The 21,207-nt window shown below is 51.2% G+C and overlaps 2 protein-coding genes across 2 annotated transcripts; one reads left to right on the top strand and one right to left on the bottom strand.

Moving 5' to 3' along the window:
* Window positions 1-4,031: 4,031 nt before the first annotated feature.
* Window positions 4,032-9,290, top strand: st3gal2 (ST3 beta-galactoside alpha-2,3-sialyltransferase 2; the record flags this gene model as incomplete). The annotated part of the gene is made up of 6 exons (XM_084673219.1): window positions 4,032-4,493; window positions 6,158-6,351; window positions 7,193-7,372; window positions 7,620-7,665; window positions 7,839-7,958; window positions 8,097-9,290. Coding segments are annotated over 6 exons (1,176 nt in total), but the record flags the coding sequence as incomplete, so codon positions are not given.
* A 1,487-nt stretch (window positions 9,291-10,777) lies between these two features.
* On the bottom strand, window positions 10,778-21,135 carry aars1 (alanyl-tRNA synthetase 1). The gene is made up of 22 exons (XM_084673210.1): window positions 21,011-21,135; window positions 19,246-19,399; window positions 18,717-18,905; window positions 18,392-18,537; window positions 17,825-18,016; window positions 17,509-17,653; window positions 16,987-17,132; window positions 16,549-16,657; window positions 16,267-16,417; window positions 15,872-15,996; window positions 15,286-15,430; window positions 14,937-15,115; window positions 14,689-14,802; window positions 14,347-14,553; window positions 14,064-14,248; window positions 13,734-13,842; window positions 13,512-13,625; window positions 13,287-13,406; window positions 12,931-13,017; window positions 12,589-12,702; window positions 12,263-12,451; window positions 10,778-11,062 (listed from the first exon to the last, which is right to left on the bottom strand). The coding sequence occupies exons 2-21, from the start codon at window positions 19,387-19,389 to the stop codon at window positions 12,272-12,274; spliced, it is 2,901 nt and encodes a 966-aa protein (XP_084529336.1). The 5' UTR covers window positions 19,390-19,399; window positions 21,011-21,135; the 3' UTR covers window positions 10,778-11,062; window positions 12,263-12,271.
* Window positions 21,136-21,207: the final 72 nt, after the last annotated feature.

Genomic DNA, 21,207 nt, shown 5'->3' with positions numbered 1-21,207 from the left:
TGGATAGAATTTACAGACAGCATGGGGGAGAAGGGGATGGTGGAGGGTGGCAGCAGCACTGATCATACAACAACCAGGGTGAGTGTGTGCGTATCCGCGTGTCTTTTAAAGACGCCTTATCGGACGTGGCCCAATGGATATGCGCTGCTAATATGGATGTAGTAGTGGGCGGAGGAAAGGAAGGTGGAGTAAAACGCCTTGCGTCCTCGATAAATGAATGACGCACCCTGCCCGATTGCCCTGCCTGAACGAGCTGCGCTTATGTACTGCAGGGGTGAGTCACATTAGCCACCCAGCCCTTAGGGCCAACCTTCCAATACCCACCACCCCTCTATCATTTTCTTCCCTTAACTGTCGCTCCTCTCCACTTTTCCTCTCGTCTGCCCTTCCCCAAGCACAGTGGTTGGTCTTTTCTCCAGGATGGGTATCTATAAGAAAGTCCCCCTCTTAATCAGGAAAGAGATCATCCCAACAGGCCCCTACAATCAACAATATAATCTAAACAGTCACTCAGTTGTCTCTCTCCATCCCTCTGTCCTCCTCGTGTTTCTGTGTGTCTCTGCGCTCAGACGGCCTGTGAGTGTGCACCTTTAAGGGGTTGGAGTACAGAACATCTACGCCGCTTCAGGAACTGTAATCTCAAATTCATTTTTCTAATTGAGAACAAAGAGAGGCATTACGGGAGCTTTGCTGCTACGCCCACAGACGCAATCACAGAAGCCTGTCCTAATCGTAGGATGGAGACAGGGCTGTGGAGATTGTCCATACTGAGATACCGTAATACACATACGTATGCTTTTTCTTTTTACTTTTTGTAATACTGCAGCTGCCGTTAAAAAGCATGTACAGTTGCATGCAGTATGCATACAATTAGGACATACTACTTTGTCATAACATTGTGCCTTGAACTTTGACCCTATAGCTCATACATTTGTCACAGTTTGTAGCACTGAATTTAAATATTGTTGAAAAAAGGTTGGTGCTACATACATTGTTTACCTTGGATATTAAAACCCCACCATGGAACTTACCAGAAACCTGCATACTGGCAGAAGGCAACCAGGAGCGCTCTGCTGTTGTTACTTTGTAATGTATGTAGTTCAGGTGACGTTGCTGTGCTGAGGATTGTGGGTCAGAATAGCCAGGAAAGCATGCGACCGGAAAGAGTTGAGCATCCTGGTATTTTGGCACACTGTATTGGACATACTATGCATTGGGACATAAAATATTTTGTTCTGTCATACTAAATAGTATGGGTATTGAGACGTACCCTATGTAGCTATAATGCTTGTGACAAGGGTCCATTTTGTCTTGGTTATTCTAGGGGTTATCTAAAAAGCCAAGGACAATGGGCTTACATAGACATGTTTGTTTCGTTTGTAGCCTTGTAACTGCTGCTTAGATTTGTATAGAACCTATATTGGTTGCCATGTTGGCTTTTGCAACACTGTCTCAACCACTGGCCTTGAGAGCATTCATAGCAGCTCTTCATTTGCAGTATACAGTTATGGAAGCCTTCACCCTATTGGCTCTAGCCTGCAGCACCTGGAGGATGCAGCCACCTGTACTAAAGCACTTTGAGCTGCAATTCTTGTATGATAAGTGCATATAAATGAAGTCTTACTTACTTACTGTGGATCGCAGACAGCTGCTCCTCCTTCCTGGCTGCCAGCAGAACTGGGATTTTGTATTTGTTTGTTTGTTTGTGTGTTTGCCGTTCTGTTTTGGTTTCTGCTTCCACTTGATTTGGGAGCCTTTTTTGGTCTGTAAAACCAATTCCTTGTTCTTAGAGATGTTGACGTGTGTGGTGGATTAATAGTATTATCTACTCAATGTTGCTCTTACATCTTTTATCTGTTATCCATTGTAGAATGTGAGTGGAAATGTGTCTCTTTTTTGTTCAGTTGTCTCTCACACACACACACACACACGCACGCACACACACACGCACGCACACACACACACACACACACACACACACACACACACACACTGAGTGCAGGCAGCTCAGTTCAGTACTATAGGTAGCCATGGAAACCTATGGTCGTTTCTTTGTCAAGAGAAAATTCATTTTGTGGTGAACGGTGATGCTGTGTGTGATGGATGGAAGGAATAGACTCTCTGGGAAACTATCGTATGGTTTCAGTATTTTCAGTTTAAGAGCTGTATTTGTCCTACCTGCCACCGTAGCCAGTCAGAGTGTAATCTTTCTCTTTCTCCCTCCCATCTATCCAGGAGTCTACAGCCACCTAAGGAGCAGCGAGCTGGGGCCTAAAACCCAGACACACTCCCTCTGTCTCCAGACCGTGGACAAGATCAGCCGTGCCCTGGCTAACTGGGGGGCTGATTGTGGAGGGCTGGCCAGCAAGAGGGTACAAGGAGGTCACCTGGGTGTCTTGGGAGCTGGCAAGTGCCGGCAGCACACAGATTACAGATTAGGAGATTACACAGAGCAAATTACCAGGCCACATCAGCCCAAACCAAATCTACATTTCCTCAACCAAACACACACTCACAGTCACCAGAATTCTATCCCAGCTGCTACTGGTGGGCCGTGATCCAGCAACACACACACACACACATTGCTGCAGGACAGCTGTTACCCTCTTCCCTGAACTGGCCAGCTGGACGAAGATGAGATTGTTGTGGGATTGGTTTGTCTTTTCCACTCCTTTCAACCCCGTCTTGGAGATTGGAGACTGTTGCTCGCTAAGCCCTTAACCAGTTATCATATATTCGTCGTTGACCAACCAGCCAATAGCCTTGCTAGATGATCAAACTCTCATCCAATCCCTCTGCAGTGTGATCACAATCTCGATGCCTTGATTACATTTGTTTCTATTCTTGGCAGCGCCGTTCTTTGTTTCTCCGTGGCGGTTGGACCGATACGATCACCACCACTCTGATAGGCTAACAGCTTTTCTGAGGGTCCGTCCTGCAGTGACTTCTTCAAATTCTATTGGTCATCCTGTCAGTCGGGCGGTCTGACACAGCCAGTAGGATTGGCATTTGTGGGGTTGGTAGGTGCTCAGCGTGCCAGTTTAGGAACAGACACTTCCTCCCATGGGTGGACTCAGCTGTGTCTGAACAGCTCTGCTTGTCTGGATATAGTCACAGAGGGGAGCGACCGAGGAGAAGAAAAAAGCAACAGCAAAGAAAAGAAGAATAGGGAAAATACAACGCACAGAAGAGAAGAAAGAGACGGCTAACAGAACAGACAGGAGAGGGGGGGAAATAACGCGAGGAGAGAGAGTGTGTTATTTTAATAGGATGACTGAATATTGAATTGAGCGGTCTTCATGCAAGGCTGGCCTTTGTCTCCTCCCCCGTTAACTCTCTATCCTGGCTAGCCTGCTGGTGTCTGTCACTTTCGCTGGGCGAGTCTCAGATAGACACTGGAGAGGGAGAGAGAGAGAGAGAGAGAGAGAGAGAGAGAGAGAGAGAGAGAGAGAGAAAGAGAGAGAAAGAGAGAGAAAAGGAAACACCTGGATATCGCGCCACCCACATGGCTAGGAGAGCAGTATGGAGTAGCTACCAGGCTGAACACAAGACAACAGGGCTACTGACATGCAGGCTGGCTCACGGTGACAGGGAGAGAGTCGACTAAGTCGTAGCTCAACTGCATCTCTCAGAATTGAGCCAGAATAGAATCTGGAGGGAGGTGTGAGAACCGGTAAATAGAGAGAGGGGGGGGGAGGAGAGAAGAGGACAGTGACGAGGAGAGAGCTTCAGCTGTGGCCCAAGTGAGAGATCCACCGGGCAGAAAAGACGAAGAAGACTGACAGACGGTGAAGCGAGGTCTAACTCCGTGCCAGGCTGAGAGGACCGGAACTGCACCCGTCTGTTGGCGTTTGGCGTTTGGGAAGGGCAGCACACTGAGCGTGCCCGAGGCCAGCGGGAGGGTGGGGACGGTGGCAGGCAGCGGGGCGTGGCCGTGGGGTGGCCGCATCCCACCCTCCCTGCCCCGGGATGGGCGCTGGGGCTGGGGGGGCTGGGGGGGCTGGGGCTGGGGGGGGACGCAGGGTCTAAATAGGGCTGCACAGCTGCGACCCTGGCTGACCGGCGGACCCGGGTTAGGGTTAGGTGTGGAGCGGGGGGCTCGTACTGGCACCAGTGGACCGAGCCCCCCCCCGAGTAGTAGTGGCGGGGTCAGGTGCTCCCTGAGGGTGTGGGTCCTGCTGGGCTCGCTGGCCCTTGTCTTCCTCACCTCGCTCTTCTTCTCCGTCTCTCTGCGCGGGGGCGGCAGCCTGCCATACCTGGACCCCTCCGGCTGGGAGGAGTCTCGGAGGGTGAAGCTGGTTCCCAGTTATGCAGGGGCGCAGCACCACCCCGGGCCAGTGGAGGGCGCTCCACAGAAGACTTGCGCCTGCGACCACTGCGTAGGAGACCCTGGAGTCTCGGATTGGTTCGATGAGAACTACGACCCGGACATCTCGCCAGTCTGGACGCGAGACAACATCCAGCTCCCCTCCGATGTATACTACTGGTGGGTGGTAAGTGGTCCAAATGGATTTGGGTTCTGTTAATGAGAATTGGTTCAACTATTGTCTCACACTCAGCCTACCTTTGCTTTGCCAGCTGTGGCAGTTCCCTAGTTACAGATTCTCAGAGGAGCATCTAAACTTTAACCCATATACGTAGGGAGTCAGGTGGCTGAGCAGTTAGGGAGTCGGACTCGTAATCTGAAGGTTACCACTTCGATTCCCGGCTGTGCAAAATGACGTTTTGTCCTTGGGCAAGGCACTTCACCCTACTTGCCTTGGGGAGAATGTCCCTGTACTTACTGTAAGTCGCTCTGGATAACAGCGTCTGCTAAATGACTAAATGTAAATGTAAATATACAGTGATAGACTTTTCCAAACTAACTTATGGTCTATCTTCATAAGCCATGCCAGCCTTCCTTCTATTTAATAAATGGAGGAGCTTTGCCAATTATATTAACAAGGGAGAGTGTTGGGTGGGTCCAGAGAGAAGACATTGAGTAATGTCTGAATACTGAAATGACCAAGTCAGCAAAGCCCTGTGGAAAAACAGCTTGTGTGTGTGTGTGTGTGTGTGTGTGTGTGTGTGTGTGTGTGAGAAAGACAGAGAGAGAGACACAGAGAGAAATCGAAAAATATATTTACTGCTAAAAAAGGCAAGGCTTGTCTGCTTATGTAAAACTGGGTGTTATAGAGTTCTTTTCCTGGTGTTCAGTAGGCTACCTTCCAATTGATGAACAGAAGAGGTTACGGGTGTGTTTATGTGTACGTGGGTTCTTAGGCCAAATCTTCTCAAATTGAGTGTGTTGTCCTTGAGTTGCTGACCAGCTGTTTTGCGCTGTGCTGTAGCTACAGTCCAGCTGTAATAGGCTCAAAGTGCAAACACAGGCAAAGTGGTGCCAACTGCCCACTAAGTCACAGAGTACGCCACAAATGCTCTACTGGAGGACTACGAAGAGGAGAGGAAGGGATGAGGAGAGAGGGAGGGAGGGATGGGGGAGAGAGAGGGATGGGGGAGAGAGGGAGAGAGGGAGGGATGGGGAGAGAGAGAGAGAGGGAGAGAGAGAGAGGGAGAGAGAGAGGGAGAGAGAGGGAGGACGTGGGAACAGAGTGTGTTGGTAGAAACTGTTCAGACTAAAGATCAACAAGCACTTGGCCTCTTGAGACGAGTCAGAGGATGTTGTAAAAAACCCACGCTCCATTCCTCTCTCTCTCTCTGTCTCTTTCTCTCTCCCTCTCTCTCTCTCTCTCTCTCTCTGTCTCTCTCTATGTCTCTCTCTATGTCTCTCTCTATGTCTCTCTCTATGTCTCTCTCTCTCTCTCTCTCTCTCTCTCTCTCTCTCTCTCTCTCTCTCTCTCTCTCTCTCACTCACTCACTCACTCACTCACTCACTCACTCACTCACTCTGTCTCTGTCTCTGTCTCTGTCTCTGTCTCTGTCTCTCTCTCTCTCTCTCTCTCTCTCTCTCTGTCTCTCTCTCTGTCTCTGTCTCTCTCTCTCTCTCTCTCTCTCTCTCAACATCAGCCAAGTGTCAGCATGTACAATGCTGTTGTTCCGGCCCTGGCTTTCAGGAGAGAATGAGGATAGGGAGATATGAGGGGGATCAGCCTATCAGCACACACACTAGTCCCCCTCCATTCCCCTGATGGCCGTGTCTCTCTGCTGCCCTCTCTAGATGCTCCAGCCCCAGTTCAAGCCCCACAGTATCCAGCAGGTGCTGCAGCGCCTCTTCCAGGTGATCCCTGGCCACTCCCCCTACGGCTCCTGGGACCCCGCCCGATGCCTCCGCTGTGCCGTGGTGGGTAACTCTGGCAACCTGCGGGGGGCGGGATACGGCCCCGCCATCGACAAACACAACTACGTCATGAGGTGAGAGGGAGCTTGTGGAGGACGGGAGGGAGAGGACGTCAGAGAAGGAGAGATTGAAGTGACCACACCCTCCCACGTGCCACCACTTAAATAATTGGGATTCCTTTGAGCCTCGTCACCCATTGGCTGGCTGGCTGGCAGGTCATATGATCTGTGGTCTCTGCAGGGCCATACTAGTGAGGGCTTTGTGTCTTAAGAAGATCAGAGGAGAGCAACATATATAGATTATAATAAACATGAATAGACACAGATCAGAAGGGTGTGCAGCTCAGCTAAAGCCTTCTGTCCCAATCTCCCAGTCGTGTCACACAAACATGCACTATCATACACAAACACACACACAGCACATCTGTGTCCGAGTAAATTCATACAGCCTATGCAGACAGCATTTGCACAAAGCACAGTGAGGTGCAAGAGGAAAAAGCGTATACTCTTATCAATTCTTCTTAATTCGCGTGGGAGGGTGTAAGGAGAATGAGAGAGATTTATTAGGGGAGAAGGAGAATAATAAGAAAAATGAATTGCAATAAAGATGCAAGAATTCTATGTGTGTTGGGGGCGGCATAACAAACTGTAATTAAATCCCTTAGCAACATCAACAGCCATTTGCTTCTCTCTGAAACCTGAGTGGGCTGAACCTGCCTGCTGGAACTCTGCCACTGACTCTTTCCTTTTTTTTTTACTCCCTCTCTCTCCCTCTTTATTCCCTATCTCTCTACCCGTGTCTGCCTTTGGTCTCTTCCCCTCCCTCCCTCTCCATGCCTTTCTTCTCCTTCTCTGTCTTCTCCTCCCACCCTCCTTTATCTCTCTCTCTCTATCCCCCCTCCCTTCCCATGACCAGGATCAACCTGGCCCCGACAGTGGGCTATGAGGAGGATGCAGGCAGCCACACCACCCACCACTTCATGTACCCCGAGAGTGCCAAGAACCTGGCTGCCAACGTAAGCTTTGTCCTGGTGCCCTTCAAGACCCTGGATCTGCTCTGGATCACCAGCGCACTTTCCACCGGACAGATACGCTTGTAAGAGATCCCCCCCCACACACACACACACACACACACACACACTCAAGCAAACACGTACACACTATCCTGACTGATCTACTCTGCAATGCACGCTTTTCACCCGGACCATGGTGCAGCCACGTATTTACAACGGACAGTTAGATTCACACAGCCACATGCACATTGCTCTCATGCCTCTCGTCGCTCTTGTTCTCTCTCCTTCTCTTCACACTCTCACCTCCATCTGTTTCTCCGTCTTCCTCAGCACCTATGCTCCAGTGAAGCAGTTCCTGCGGGTGGACAAGGACAAGGTATTTCATCCTCCTCGTCTGCCGGCCTGTCCTGTTACAGTCTGTGGTCCTTCTGATCACACAAGGGGTTCTGGAAAAGTCCGCACCTCGATTTTTTGCTTGGTTTACTTGGTTTGCTGTCTCTAAAATCTCTGACCCCCCCCCCCCCACACACACACACCCCTCGTCTACAGGTCCAGATCTTCAACCCCGCCTTCTTCAAGTACATCCATGACCACTGGACAAGGCATCACGGACGCTACCCCTCCACTGGCATGCTGGTCCTGTTCTTTGCTTTGCACGTCTGTGACGAGGTCAGCGTCATCCACACACACACACACACACACGTACTCAGACACAGAGACAAACACGCTCACACGCACACACGCACATATGTGTTGATTGTGGAAATGAAGAGGAGAGTGATTCCTGTGTATGATCTGACACCGCAGGTGAATGTGTTTGGGTTCGGCGCTGACAGCCGGGGAAACTGGCACCACTATTGGGAGCAAAACCGCTACTCGGGAGAGTTCCGGAAGACGGGGGTCCATGACGCCGACTATGAGGCCCAGATCATCCAGAACCTGGTTAAGGCCGGCAAGATCACCGTGTTCCCTGGGAAGTGAGAGCTCCCCTCCTGGGGAGAGAGGGCAGGGGGTGGGGGGCAGGAGAGCATGGAGCTTGGGAGGGTGAGGAGGAGAACCAGGGAAGGGATTTGGGACGTGGAGACTGTCAAAAACAAGTGTGCTGGTCGTTTGTTGGTGTACATGACGGAGATTGGGTTGCGTGACGTGGAAAGATACTCTGACAGCCCCCAGAACCAGCTCACCCCCCCTGATGTTTGAGGAGGACAAACAGACCTCCTGATGGTCCTGGTGAGGTTGGACATTGCCCCTCTGCTCTGCTCTCTCTGCCAAGAAAGGACACAAGGACATCCAGGGACACATGCTCCCAAATCCGGAACAATCCAGATCAAGAGAGCCCTGAGATTTGTGGCCTTTCCCCTGGACAGACATGTCAACCTGACCCGTCAACCCCACTAATTGGCTCAATCATGATGCGCCTTCGGGGTCTCTTCAGCTCAGAGACTCCACCTCCCAGTGACAAGCCACACCCACCTGTAGAGTTGCTGCTGTAGCCCCTCCCCTGGGGGCGGGGATTAGCTAGTTGAAGTTGACATGCTGTATATGTGAGACTGTAGAAATTCCGAATGACCGTGTTGTAACTAAGTGACTATCATGGTATAGGTAAGACCCACAGACAGGGATATGACCACATATATCATTATATTAACCCTTTTTCTTTCAGTATTGTTTAATAGTTATAGTTGACTAATCATCCTGCTGATTGGATTGGCTAGACCGATCACATGCACATGAAAACAAACTAGCGCAGGTATCACTAAGCCACTCAGTCACACTCATTCGCATACACGCGCACAAGAAGAACATTTCAGTGGTCTCTTGCAGTTATTGGCAGCCACATGTGTCGCTTAATCTGAGCACTGCGTGCTGAAAGGCAGAGAATGGTCATTAGCAGCCTGCTGCCCTCTGCTGGTATAAGAAAGAAATGCTTCTCACTATTCCAACCAGACAGGATGTGTAACATTGTATAGTAATGATATGATGATGATATGATGATAACCACACCATACCTTCCATCTGCTTTAGTTATGTTTTTTTACTTTTGTACATGTTTAGTTTGTATCTGACACTAGAGATATGTGCTGGACTGGTCTTATATTCCAGTGTTCAGCGAGTGAGTTCAGTTGAGTGAGACAGACAAAAAGACTGTCCATCATTTTCCTGTCGTATTTTCAGGTTTCTCTTGTCTTGTGATCCAATCAAGTATCAGTGAGTCTTTCCATATGTGTGTGCCTAAACACAGACACACACATCCATGCTTACGTGCCTTGTCTTGCTGAAGGACACACCAGCCCTGCAGTGTATCATCGACCTCAGCCACACAAATACATCCATATACACACACACACACACACATGCACACACTTCACGGTCATATGTAACCTGTACATTCAATGCTTCAAGTTCATCACTCGCACACACATATCTCGGTCTTGGCCTTGCTAAGAGCTGTGCCTTTCCATCTTCAGTCCAACACACACACACACACACACACACGAACAGACACATCCACTCTCTGCCTGGAGTGGAATACGTATCACTGTACTCTGCCTTTCTTGAGGTTTCTAGAACCTTCTCTCACCTCCTGGCATTTGCTCTTTCCTTTGGCAGTATTTCTAATTGATGACACGGGACTGTGATAGACAGATGTAACCATATTCCTTTTGAACCTGTGGCTGTATTTAAATGCTACTCTTGCAGTGTTCTGCTCTCTGTCTGTGACTGTGGTAATTTTCCGTGGACGCTAATGTGTTCAACATGACAGGCGAGCCTGTGTGGGAGAAATGTATCCGGTGGCTCCTCAAACATATCTTCACCAGACATCCAATAAAGGAAGTTGCTGTTTGAATGACTGGTCTGAAAACCCACCCCGCACTGTCCATTCACCAGAAGCAGTGAATGAAGAAAAACCAACGACATGGGAAGGTATTACCAGTAATTAGAAATCTGTTCAATAAGCTCACAGTACAGTTATGTGGTGGAGATTGCATTGTCATGTTTTCTCAGGATAAGGACACCCATGTTTCCTTTCAGTGCTGTTCTTCCACTGCAGAATGTTCACCTCTGGGAGCAGGCTTAGCTCCACCCTGCTCGGTTGCCCCACATTACGCAAGTGGATAGACTCTAATTTGGGGTGTGCTTAATTTACCTTTCTTGATAAAGCAGGGAAGACTTCCTCCTATTCAAGCAGCTCAGGCATAAACCAGGAAATGAAATGAATGGTGAGGGAGGGATCGAGGAGACCGGTTTAACCGCTCAGCATCTCCATGTTGTTCAGGCAGTCAGCATTGTGACTCTTCAGAGCACTGCGGCATACATGGACATTAACCTCCAGATCATCGTGTTCCTCCATTACGGCAGTGTCACTAGAAGTCTCCTTGTGTGTTTGGGCTATTGCAGGGTCAGCAGCAGGGCTGCCGTATAGGAGGGGAAAGTTAGGACAATTCAAAGGGCCCCTTACTGACAGGGAAAAAATAGAAAAACTAATAGAAATTACAAATATATAATTTGATCATGGGGCCCAACATTCCTGGCAGTGCCCCTGGTCAACAGTGTCTGATTTACTGTTGCTTAGCACCAGTGTATATGTGATAAAGGACTCTTTCTGATTATACGTGCAGACACTCAAGTGAGACTTGATTTCTAGGAATGGTCATGTTAGGGGGTCACTTTCGTTAGTCAGCGCATCACATCCTGGAGGGAGAAGGCTGTTGCAATACAGGCATCGGAAAATCGGAATTTCTCAGGATGGCATAATCTTCATTTGCAGATTCCTACAAATAAGATAAATAAGAGAACACAAGTGGTGGTGTAGACAGATGGCACAACACAGCATTCAAGCATTACCAGTAGTTTTTATTCCACATAATAGGCTTCATCAGATCAGAACTAGCCTCAGTGACACTAGTATAGAGCAGTATACGGCAATAGCCCATACACGTCAATGTTACAGAACAGGTGGACAATATTAGGTTGTTACTTGAATCACTAAATGAATCAACTGACATTACTTATGAAAGAGACTACTAATCTGACAAGACAGTGAGATGATGGTAAGATAGTGGCTCTGATGCTGACAAATGTACAGCTCTGACAGACAAAAAGGATTATTGCAAGGTGCTTTTGTGATCGAGTCATGAGCCAGATTCTAACACTTAATCAAAAAAGCATCTTCCAATGCTAGGTCTGGGCTAGTCACTTGTCTGACTTCACTTAGAAAAGGCTAAATGACAGTGGCTCAAAGAAGCCGGGACCAGACACCAGCCCACAAATGAACATTTTGGACAGTGACAGCAGAGATGGACAGACGAAGAGGAGAGTCATTTAAGAGGAGAGGACGTTTTTTTACAGTGGCAGAGTTCAGGGAGAAAGCTGGGTGTGGATGCATCATTTAAAACGTGTCATTTATTCAAGAGCCAAAAGAAGTCATTAGTCAGAGATTGGCCCTGCCTCTCCCCCTGTGTGCTTTAGGCAATTCTGCTGAATTCAATATCAACATCTCCCCAGGAAGAATGTCGATTATTTCCATTTTTGTCTACAAGAACAATAAAATAATGTTGAGTCTATGGTGGTCAAGGGTTTTGATTAGGAACAGTATACCTTGTCACTCTCCTGCATGCACACCCCTCCAAGGCGGGTTCCCTTTCTAAAACAGTGGGATGAGTGAATGCTCCTGTCTGAAACGTCCAGAGATCAGGACAGGGAGGATTATGGGGAGCTAGGGGGAGTCTTTCAGCTCTCATAGAACACTTTAATGCATCTTTCCACTCATGCGTCTTACTTCTCATCCCAGATCTGACAGCAAAAGAGGGACGCCAGCAGCTGGACGCCAGCAGCTGGACACTGTGTGTGTTTTTCCAACCAAGTCACGTCAGATCATTACCCTTCGGAAGATCAGAAAGGATGCACATTTAAAACCCTCCAGCAGGGCCTTTGAGACCCCTCTTCACCCCCCCCCCCCCCCCCCCCTCCACCTCTTGGAGTTAGTTCTCGCCTAGTTTGAGGCGAGCAAACTCGTTGGCTAGTTGCAGCGCCTCCTGCAGGCAGTGTGTGTTCCTGCCGGTGGCCTGGGCAGACATGTCTTTGCCTCCTCCCTTCCCATCCAGCAGGGGGCACAGCTCCTGGACCCACTCGCTGGCCTTCAGGCCCCGGCTAGCCACCTCCTGGAGCACACGGGTCAGAGGACAAATGCTGATTTAGGCAGGGACAAACTCCCAGAAAATGAAGAGAGCGAGGGAAAGAGGGGAGCTGACGTGAGGTGAAACATGGGGTGGACTCTGGTCCCAAGGCGCTGCCTTACCTGAGGCACCTGACACAGACAGATGATCTTGCCGGCGTCGGGGTCGACCGTGAAGAGCATTGCAGCGGTCTGGGGGGAGTTGGTCTTCAGCAGCTTCAGAGACTCATTTAGGGCCTGGGAGACAGGGGGCAGAAAAGGGGTCAGAGGTCAAATCTTTGACCCTTTGATCAGATAAAGAGATGCTGAAGAAGTAAACCACAACCCCATCTGATAGATGAAACTCAAAGCCAGTTGAGACAAATAGAGCACATTATAGGCACATGAAAGCAGTGTTCACCTTTACCTGATACAGATCCATTTCATCATCTGTCAGATACGGGGGGAAGAACAGCATGTCAATACCTTAGCAGAGGCTCCACTCTCCATCTCCATGACAACCAGAGGCTGATTTGGGTTGCTGTCAATCATCTCCTTTGTCTTTTCCAGAACCTGAGGGTCGGAAGGTAGGAAGAGAGTTGATTCCAAGAGTTGTTATATCCCGGATAATCCCATGTGACCATAAACCACTGGTCCTTCCCTGTCCAGGACCGGTCCCCCTCGACATCCTCCCCCCTCTCCCTCACCCTCCACCCCCCCCACATCCTCCCCCCTCTCCCTCACCCTCCACCCCCCCACAGCCTCCCCCCTCTCCCCCCCCCACATCCTCCCCCCTCTCCCTCGCCCCCCCACAGCCTCCCCCCTCTCCCCTCCTTCCTTACCCTCTTCTGGACGTCGGCCTTGCTGGCACGGTCCAGGTCATCCATGACCTTCTTCAGGCCTTTCAGAGCCTCCCTCATCTCATCCTTCTGCCACTGGGAAATCACTGCTGTGCCCAGGGACTGGAGCGCACACACACACACACACGTTAGAATAGGCATGCCTGCTCCCAACAATACAGACATGACAAAAACAACATCAGCCCCTCACTGCAAACACCCCCTTACCTCGGTCATGTCAGCGATCTCCTTCTGCACGTCCTTGTTTGGGGCGGTCTGGGCCTGGACCGTGTTCCCCAGGGCAGACAGGGTCTGTTTGAGGGCCTCTGCTTTCCTCTGGGCCTGGAGGGGGGGGGGCAGACACCTTTTAAAAGAATCACTTACCGTACCGAAACCTCCCCAACAGCAATACACCAGCTTTCCTACTGGAGTGTGTGTGTGTGTTCCGACCTTGTGTGCCTCCGCTCCGGTGACAGCGACGATGCGTCTGATGCCCTTAGCGATGGCCTCCTCGGACACGATGACAAAGGGAGCAGCGTGGCTGGAGTTCCGGAGGTGGCTGTGTGGAGACAGCAGTGTTCAGTCCAGCTCGGCTACGCGGCAGCTTGAACCCACCTCTCTGATCTACTGATATCAGAGCAGGCGCGGGTCCACACAGTTGACAAAAAGACACTTCAAAAAAAACGTAAGCATTCCCACATAAATCGTCTTGGATCTTGTGCGACTCGTCGGGATGCACTGGGAACGTCTCTCTGTGTGTGTGTGTGTGTGTGTACTCACGTTCCTCCGCAGAACTCGATAGAGGTGAGGGAGCCGGCGGCGCTGTTGGGGTCGGACAGCAGGTCCTCCACGGGGATGCCGATGGAGACCACCCGGACGGGGTCAGGGTAGGTCTCATCAAACACAGCCCTCAGACCCTGGATGGCCTTGGCTTCAGCCAGGGGGGTATCCATGGCGTACACTGGCTACAGGGCACCACGAAACAAACCCATCCAAACATCAGTGCACGCCACGTGGTGGTGGTTGGGGGGGGGGGGTGGGGGTAGAAGGAGTGCCCTCTGACCTTGGCGTCCTGGATCATGGCGCAGGCGATCTCCTCGGCGCGGCGGACCTCGCCCGTGCTGAGCGCTCCCTTGGCGGTGAAGTCGAAGCGCAGGCGGTCGGGCGCCACCAGAGAGCCGCGCTGGTCCGCCTCCCCCAGGACCCCGCGGAGGGCAAAGTTCAAGATGTGGGTGGCCGTGTGGTTGCTCATGATGGGACGGCGACGCGCCTGGAGGGAGGGGAGGCGGACAGGAGGAAGAGGGGGGGGGGGGGGGGGGGGTGTCAGGCCAGAGGGGGGGAAACGTGCCAACGTGGCTCGTGGTCGTGTCGTCTGGTGGGTCTGACCCGTGTGTGATGACGGTACCTCATCTACGTGCAGCGTGACGCGGTCCCCGACCTTCAGGGTTCCGTACACCGTCCCCACGTGCAACACGTAGCCACCTCGCACCTGAGTGTTCTTCACCGTGAACTCCATCCTCTGGAAGCGGGGGAAGAGGGGGTCGGGTTAGAGGAGGTCGCACTTCTGTTTTAAAACCCAACAGAGAGGGGTGTTTACACCCCCCCGAGTGCACGCGTGTTTGTGGTGCGGGGGGGGGGGGGGCGGGGCCTCACGTCCTCGGCGGAGTCGTTCTCCCTCAGCATGTAGCCCTCGTCGAAGCTCTGTCCTCCCTGCTCGGCGTAGAAGGACGTCCGATCCAGCAGCACGCCGCACTCCTGGCCGGTGCACACCTCGTCGCAGAAGGCCCGCTCCCGCCTCAGGGCCAGCACCGTGCCCACGGTCGGCTCGAACGCTGCACGGGAGACGGGACGATACGGACACGTGGAGGGCGAGGAAGAGGAGAACAAACGAAGAAATAAGCCCAAACCAACCGCGAGGCCACGAGCGCGTACCGCTGGACGACACACCACGCAGATTTTTTTACGCGACTTGTGAGGTGTGTGTGAGGTGTGTGTGTCTAACCGTAGCTGCCAGAGTCATCGGAGCTGTAGCTGTACTTGGGGGCATCATCTGTGGCAGCGATGCCCTTGTTCCTCAGGTCCTCGATAGCATAGATGTCCAACATGAGGTGGTCTGCATCGCCCGACCCCTTACCCTGGGATTTCACCTAGAACACACACACACACACACTAGCCTCAGCCTTAGGATCATATTAGAAATGATCAAACTGCTTTGGATCTTATGAAGCAGAGGGAGCTTGGAGTGGAGAAAGACAGTTTACAGACGCACAGCTTGACTGCAGTGAGGTTTACTGTGCTCAAGTACATGAGGCTACAAGCTACCGTGCACCAAGGGGTTAACATCTGGATCATAAACACACACACACAATCACCTTGAATAAGCTGAGCCAGGATATTCCGTTTTACAGGGAACGCTAAAAAGGGCTGGCAAAGCCGGTAGAAGCCAAGTTTGGAGACAGGGCAGTATTTGACTTCAACTCCCTCGCTCACATACGCGCTAACTCAATCCACTCGGTCCTCGTTTGAACTGGGGCTGCATATCAACACGAGGACAGAAACATCCCGGTTCTCCACAGAACGGTTCTCACCTGCGCGGCCTTCTTCTCCTCCTCGAAGGCCGTGACGTCCACCCCCATGCCCCTCTCCTCAGCGATGAGGGCCGTCAAGTCCAGGGGGAACCCGTAGGTGTCGTACAGCAGCCAGGCCGTGTCCCCTGGAGAGAGGGCCGAGAAGGGAGGGTTAGCGTCCGCACACCCTCACACCCGGGGCGGGCGAGGACAGAGAGAGCAGGGCGGGGCGGGGGGCGAGGACAGAGAGAGCAGGGCGGGGCGGGGGGCGAGGACAGAGAGAGCAGGGCGGGCGGGGGGCGAGGACAGAGAGAGCAGGGCGGGGCGGGGGGCGAGGACAGAGAGAGCAGGGCGGGGCGGGGCGGGGGGCGAGGACAGAGAGAGCAGGGCGGGGCGGGGGACGTCGTCCGTCACACCTGGGATGGTCTTGCTGTCCCCCAGGCTCTGGATCTTCCTGTCCAGGATGCGGCGCCCTCTGCTGAGAGTCTTGAGGAACTGCGCCTCCTCTTCGTTGACGATGTCCTTCACCATGTCGGGGTCCTTCTTCAGCTCGGGGAACGCGTCGCCCTGGAGACGGAGGGGGCGGCTTGGGTGAAAAACAACCGGGACTAACGCAGCGCCCGGAGGACTGTCACCGTCTTCTATGATCATGGGTGGGCAACAGAACAAACAGGAGGGAGGGTCCGAGAGGTTCTTACCAGGGACTCCACCACCACGTCCACCAGGGAGGCAAAGAAGCCCCTCTGAGCCCCGAGCTTCTCGTGGGAGTACCTCACGGCTCGGCGCAGGATCCTCCGCAGCACATACCTGGGGAGGGAGGGACGGGGGTCAGACAGACATCAGGCTCCTGTTCTCAGACACAGAGCCACGTGGAGAAAAGAAAACATGCACACCAGAACGCTGCATTTACATTTTAGTCATTTAGCAGACGCTCTTATCCAGAGCGACTTACAGTAAGTACAGGGACATTCTCCCCGAGGCAAGTAGGGTGAAGTGCCTTGCCCAAAGACAAAACGTCATTTGGCACAGATGGGAATCAAACCAACAACCTTCTGATAATTAGCCCGACTCCCTAATCGCTCAGCCATCTGACCCACGCAAGCGTTGAGAGAGCGGGGAAGGAGAGAGCCTCTCACCCTCTTCCTGTGTTGTCGGGTCTCCCGCCGTCTGACAGGGCGATGGTGATGGTGCGAGCGTGGTCGGCCAGCACGCGGTAGGCCATGTCGATGCCGTCGGTGTCCTCGGCGCCAACTTTCCCCGTGTAAGCCCTGGCGCCTGTTCCCTACAGATCAAACGCAGTCATACAGAACCTCCATCACAATCATAACAGGTCAGTAAGTATACGAGTACTAACAAAGTGAATTATGACAGTTATATTTATTTCCATCGGCTGGACTAGCATTTTTAAGCATTACACAAGGCAGACAGAAAAACAGACACTAGTTCCAGACCTCAAGTAGGATTTCACCAACATTAAATGTTTTCTCCAAAGCTGCGTGCAGGGGGTGTTTGAACTTGCAAACCATCAATCCGTCATCAAATGCTCTATCAGTGAGCGTTACCAATCTGATACGTCCTTATACATATACACGTATATGGATTGTAACTATACCAATCCCTCTTATTGAGTCAAATAGCCAGCCATGTTGTGTGCTCACCTTCTGGATGGCCTGAAAGTACGGGATGAAGAGGTCAGTGTCGTAGTTGGACATCTTGTTCTGCAGCACCGACACCAGACGTTCCAGACCCATGCCTGTGTCAATGCTCTTCTTAGGAAGAGGCTTCAGCTCAGTCTCTGACTCCCTACACACACACACACACACACACGACAGGGTATATGTAACATACGGTGTGGTAGTGCAGTAGTGAGAAAGTGAAGAAGGAAAGTGTTTTGTGTGGAGCAGGCCTTGACAACAACAGGCCTTGGCAACAGTATTGCAGTCTTGAGGAAGTGTCTAGAAGCGTGTGCATTACCTGTTGAACTGGATAAAGACCAGGTTCCAGATCTCAAGGACATTGGGGTCATCCATATTGACGAGGTGGGAGGCGTCGCGGCCCCCGATGCGGTCAAAGTGGATCTCACTGCAGGGGCCGCAGGGACCAGTGTCCCCCATCTCCCAGAAGTTATCCTTCATGCTGCCCGGCAGGATACGAGCCTCGTCCATCCTGACACACACACACACAAACACACACACACACACACACACACAGTGAGGAGACACCCAAAAGTGCCAGACGGGCCCAGCCTCCCCCTCCAGACCCAGCCTCCTCCCTCCAGACCCAGCCTCCTCCCTCCAGACCCAGCCTCCTCCCTCCAGACCCAGCCTCCTCCCTCCAGACCCAGCCTCCCCCCTCCAGACCCAGCCTCCCCCTCCAGACCCAGCCTCCCCCTCCAGACCCAGCCTCCCCCTCCAGACCCAGCCTCCCCCCTCCAGACCCAGCCTCCCCCTCCAGACCCAGCCTCCCCCCTCCAGACCCAGCCTCCCCTCCAGACCCAGCCTCCCCCTCCAAACCCAGCCTCCCCTCCAGACCCAGCCTCACCCCAAGTCCACCCAGATTTGTTTGCACTCCAGGTCGGGCTCCAGGCCTGCGTCAGGGTGGCCTCCAAAGTAGGTAACGTACAGACGCTCAATGGGGATGCCAAACTCCTGAGTCAGCAGCTCCAGCGCCATGGTACAGGCCAGTTTCTGCAGGAGATGGGATGAGAAAGGGGCAGTGATTCATTGTTGTTTTGTTTTTTTACCAACCCATTAAAGACAAATCCAGTGTAGATATCAGGCCATGGTCAGGTCAAAAAGAAACAGCTCAGTAAACTACAATTAACCAGCTCATCTCCCTCTGTGTAAACTTCATTGCCCCAGCTTACCTTGAAATAGTCCCCAAAGGACCAGGAACCCAGCATCTCAAAGAAGGTGTGGTGGTAGACGTCCTTCCCTACGTCGTCCAGGTCGTTGTGCTTGCCCCCGGCGCGGATACATTTCTGAGTGTTTGCTGCACGACGCAGACGAGCCATGGGGTGGGAGGGGTCTATGGTGTTCAGGAAGATGGGCTTGAACTGGGAAGAAAAGGAGAGAATTTGACAGAAAAGGCCAGAAAAGGTGAGCGTGTGAGGGCAGAGGCATGTAGGCCATCCAGTATCCAGTTGTAGGGAGTCAGATGGCTGAGCAGTGGGGGAATCGGGCTAGTAATCAGAAGGTTACCCGATCGATTCCCCGCCGTGCCAAATGACGTTGTGTCCTTGGGCAAGGCACTTCACCCTACTTGCCTCGGGGGGGGGGGGGGGAATGTCCCTGTACTTACTGTAAGTCGCTCTGGATAAGAGCGTCTGCTAAATGACTAAATGACTAGATGGACGGAGGGAATAAAGGAGTGATGCCTGAGCGGTTGGCTGGTACCTGGTTCATGCCGGCGTTGGCAAACAGCAGAGTGGGGTCATCCAACGGTATGGTGGCAGAAGAGTGGACATACTGGTGCTCATGGCGACGGAAGAAGTTGATGAACTTCTCACGGATCTGACAGGCAGTCATGGAGGGGTCCATCCTGGCAGAGCTGCGTGAAGGCATTGAGGCACAAGCACACACGTATAGCACATATTAGACATAGAACACATGTTGTTCAATAACAATTAGCACTGATGCAATACCAGTCTCGTGGGCCTCTGAAAGAAAAAAAACAGGCTTGGGATCAATTCAGATATACGGAAACATCTGCTCCCCTAAGGAGACCTGGCTCTGCAACAACATTGGAAATAATGCTCCCATGCTTTGATATCTTAAGCCCATGGCATATTTGCATTACCGTAAACTAGCATCTATATCACATTGCAATTGGGGCTACAAGTCCTCTTAGTTCTATGGTTGGTTCTCATTCATGTGTTGGTGGGGGTCAGATGGCTGAGCGGTTAGGTCTATTAATCAGAAGGTTGTTGGTTCGATTCCTGGTCGTGCAAAATGACGTTGTGTCCTTGGGCAAGGCACTTCACCCTACTTGCCTCGGGGAGAATGTCCCTGTACTTACTGTAAGTCGAAATGGCTAAATGTAATGTAGTGAGTTAGACTGTCTGGAGCTGTGGTCATACTAGACAAGCTTACTTGGCTTGAGACCCAACTACAACATCCTAACCCTAACTCATATCATAAACCCTTGTCTGAGAGGCCTCCCACTATCACCATTATAAACACCTCAACAAAACATCGAAACAAAGCTTTAAGGCATTGGCTTATGAATCAGTTCTAGGTCTACAACACTACACTACACTTAATTTCATTTAACCGTCAAGGGCTAAATCTGTGTGTTTTATATTTATATTGTTCAAGACTGAATATGACATGTATCTTGATCTGAAGGTGGAAGGCATCTGAACACTGACACATAACTGTAGGGCAATTTAATCCTCCCAAATTAACTAACGACCCAAATTTCCCCGAGTGAGTATCAATAGTTGTATCTTAACTCCATAAAGACAATCAGACTTTATCCAAAAAAACATGTTCCTAATTCTTATACGTTACTCTTCCATAGCTGGGAAAAAAAACAGAACGTAGCAGGTGGAAACTCCAGAGGTGGCGTCTCAAATCTCGTAGTACCAAGTAAGAAGATACGAAGACGATGTTCGCATCCTGCCAACACAACAAGCTACCTCGTTGTTAATAACCGTGAGCGGAATGGCATTGCCTCACTTGCCAGCGGTACCTACCGTTTCCATGCCAAGTTATAAAAGGATAAACTGGTAGTGTTAGAACATCTATGAGTGATATTTAACATTGTGCTGTTTCACAATTTGTCTTCAGATGTTTTGGGCACACAACAGCCAAATAGCCCAGCCCAAAGCCAAGAAATGCCTGCGTAAGAAGATAGCAACCTGGAACCGGTATGTAACTTGGTGCAAGCCAACCATCTGCCCTAACCAACTAGCTACTCAGTACCGGCTAAACTACCCTATGATAGCACGCAATGTGGCTTGCTATGCTAATCGTTAGCTAGACTCGAGCTAGTAGCATTGATTTGAGTCAGGTTTGTAACGTCAGCCGAAGCGATTCGCCAATGAATTGGCTATGCAAACAGTAACTGCTGCCTCAATTCTACAATACTGCTAAGCATTTGAAACATATTTGATTCAATAAAACATTGGTGTATTATACAATTGTAAGAAATACTTACAGAAGTCGCAATTCTTTTGATATGACTCTGTCACTGATTACACTGCCAGCCTCCCCACGCTGCTGCACTCAAAGGGGATCAACATGAACACGCCCATAAGGAAATCGTATTGGTTGAACTATACCGGTAGTTTACTGAGACTGCGTTTCTATTGGCTAAGCCTCATATCCATCATTACTCCACCGGAGATCTTTTTA

Source organism: Hypomesus nipponensis, chromosome 14 (genome assembly GCF_054491055.1).
Source record: "Hypomesus nipponensis isolate SF chromosome 14, ASM5449105v1, whole genome shotgun sequence".
Lineage (NCBI taxonomy): Eukaryota > Metazoa > Chordata > Actinopteri > Osmeriformes > Osmeridae > Hypomesus > Hypomesus nipponensis.
Note: the sequence above shows the minus strand (reverse complement) of the source record. Positions and strands in the feature narration are given on the sequence as shown.

Coding starts and splice junctions, on each gene's coding strand:
- aars1 (XM_084673210.1), bottom strand. CDS start 19,389: ATGGACCCCTCCATGACTGCCTGTCAGATCCGTGAGAAGTTCATCAAC. Junction 18,906..19,245: donor CCAACGCCGGCATGAACCAG/GTACCAGCCAAC, acceptor TTTTCTTCCCAG/TTCAAGCCCATCTTCCTGAA. Junction 13,626..13,733: donor CCGGAGCGGAGGCACACAAG/GTCGGAACACAC, acceptor CCCCCCCTCCAG/GCCCAGAGGAAAGCAGAGGC.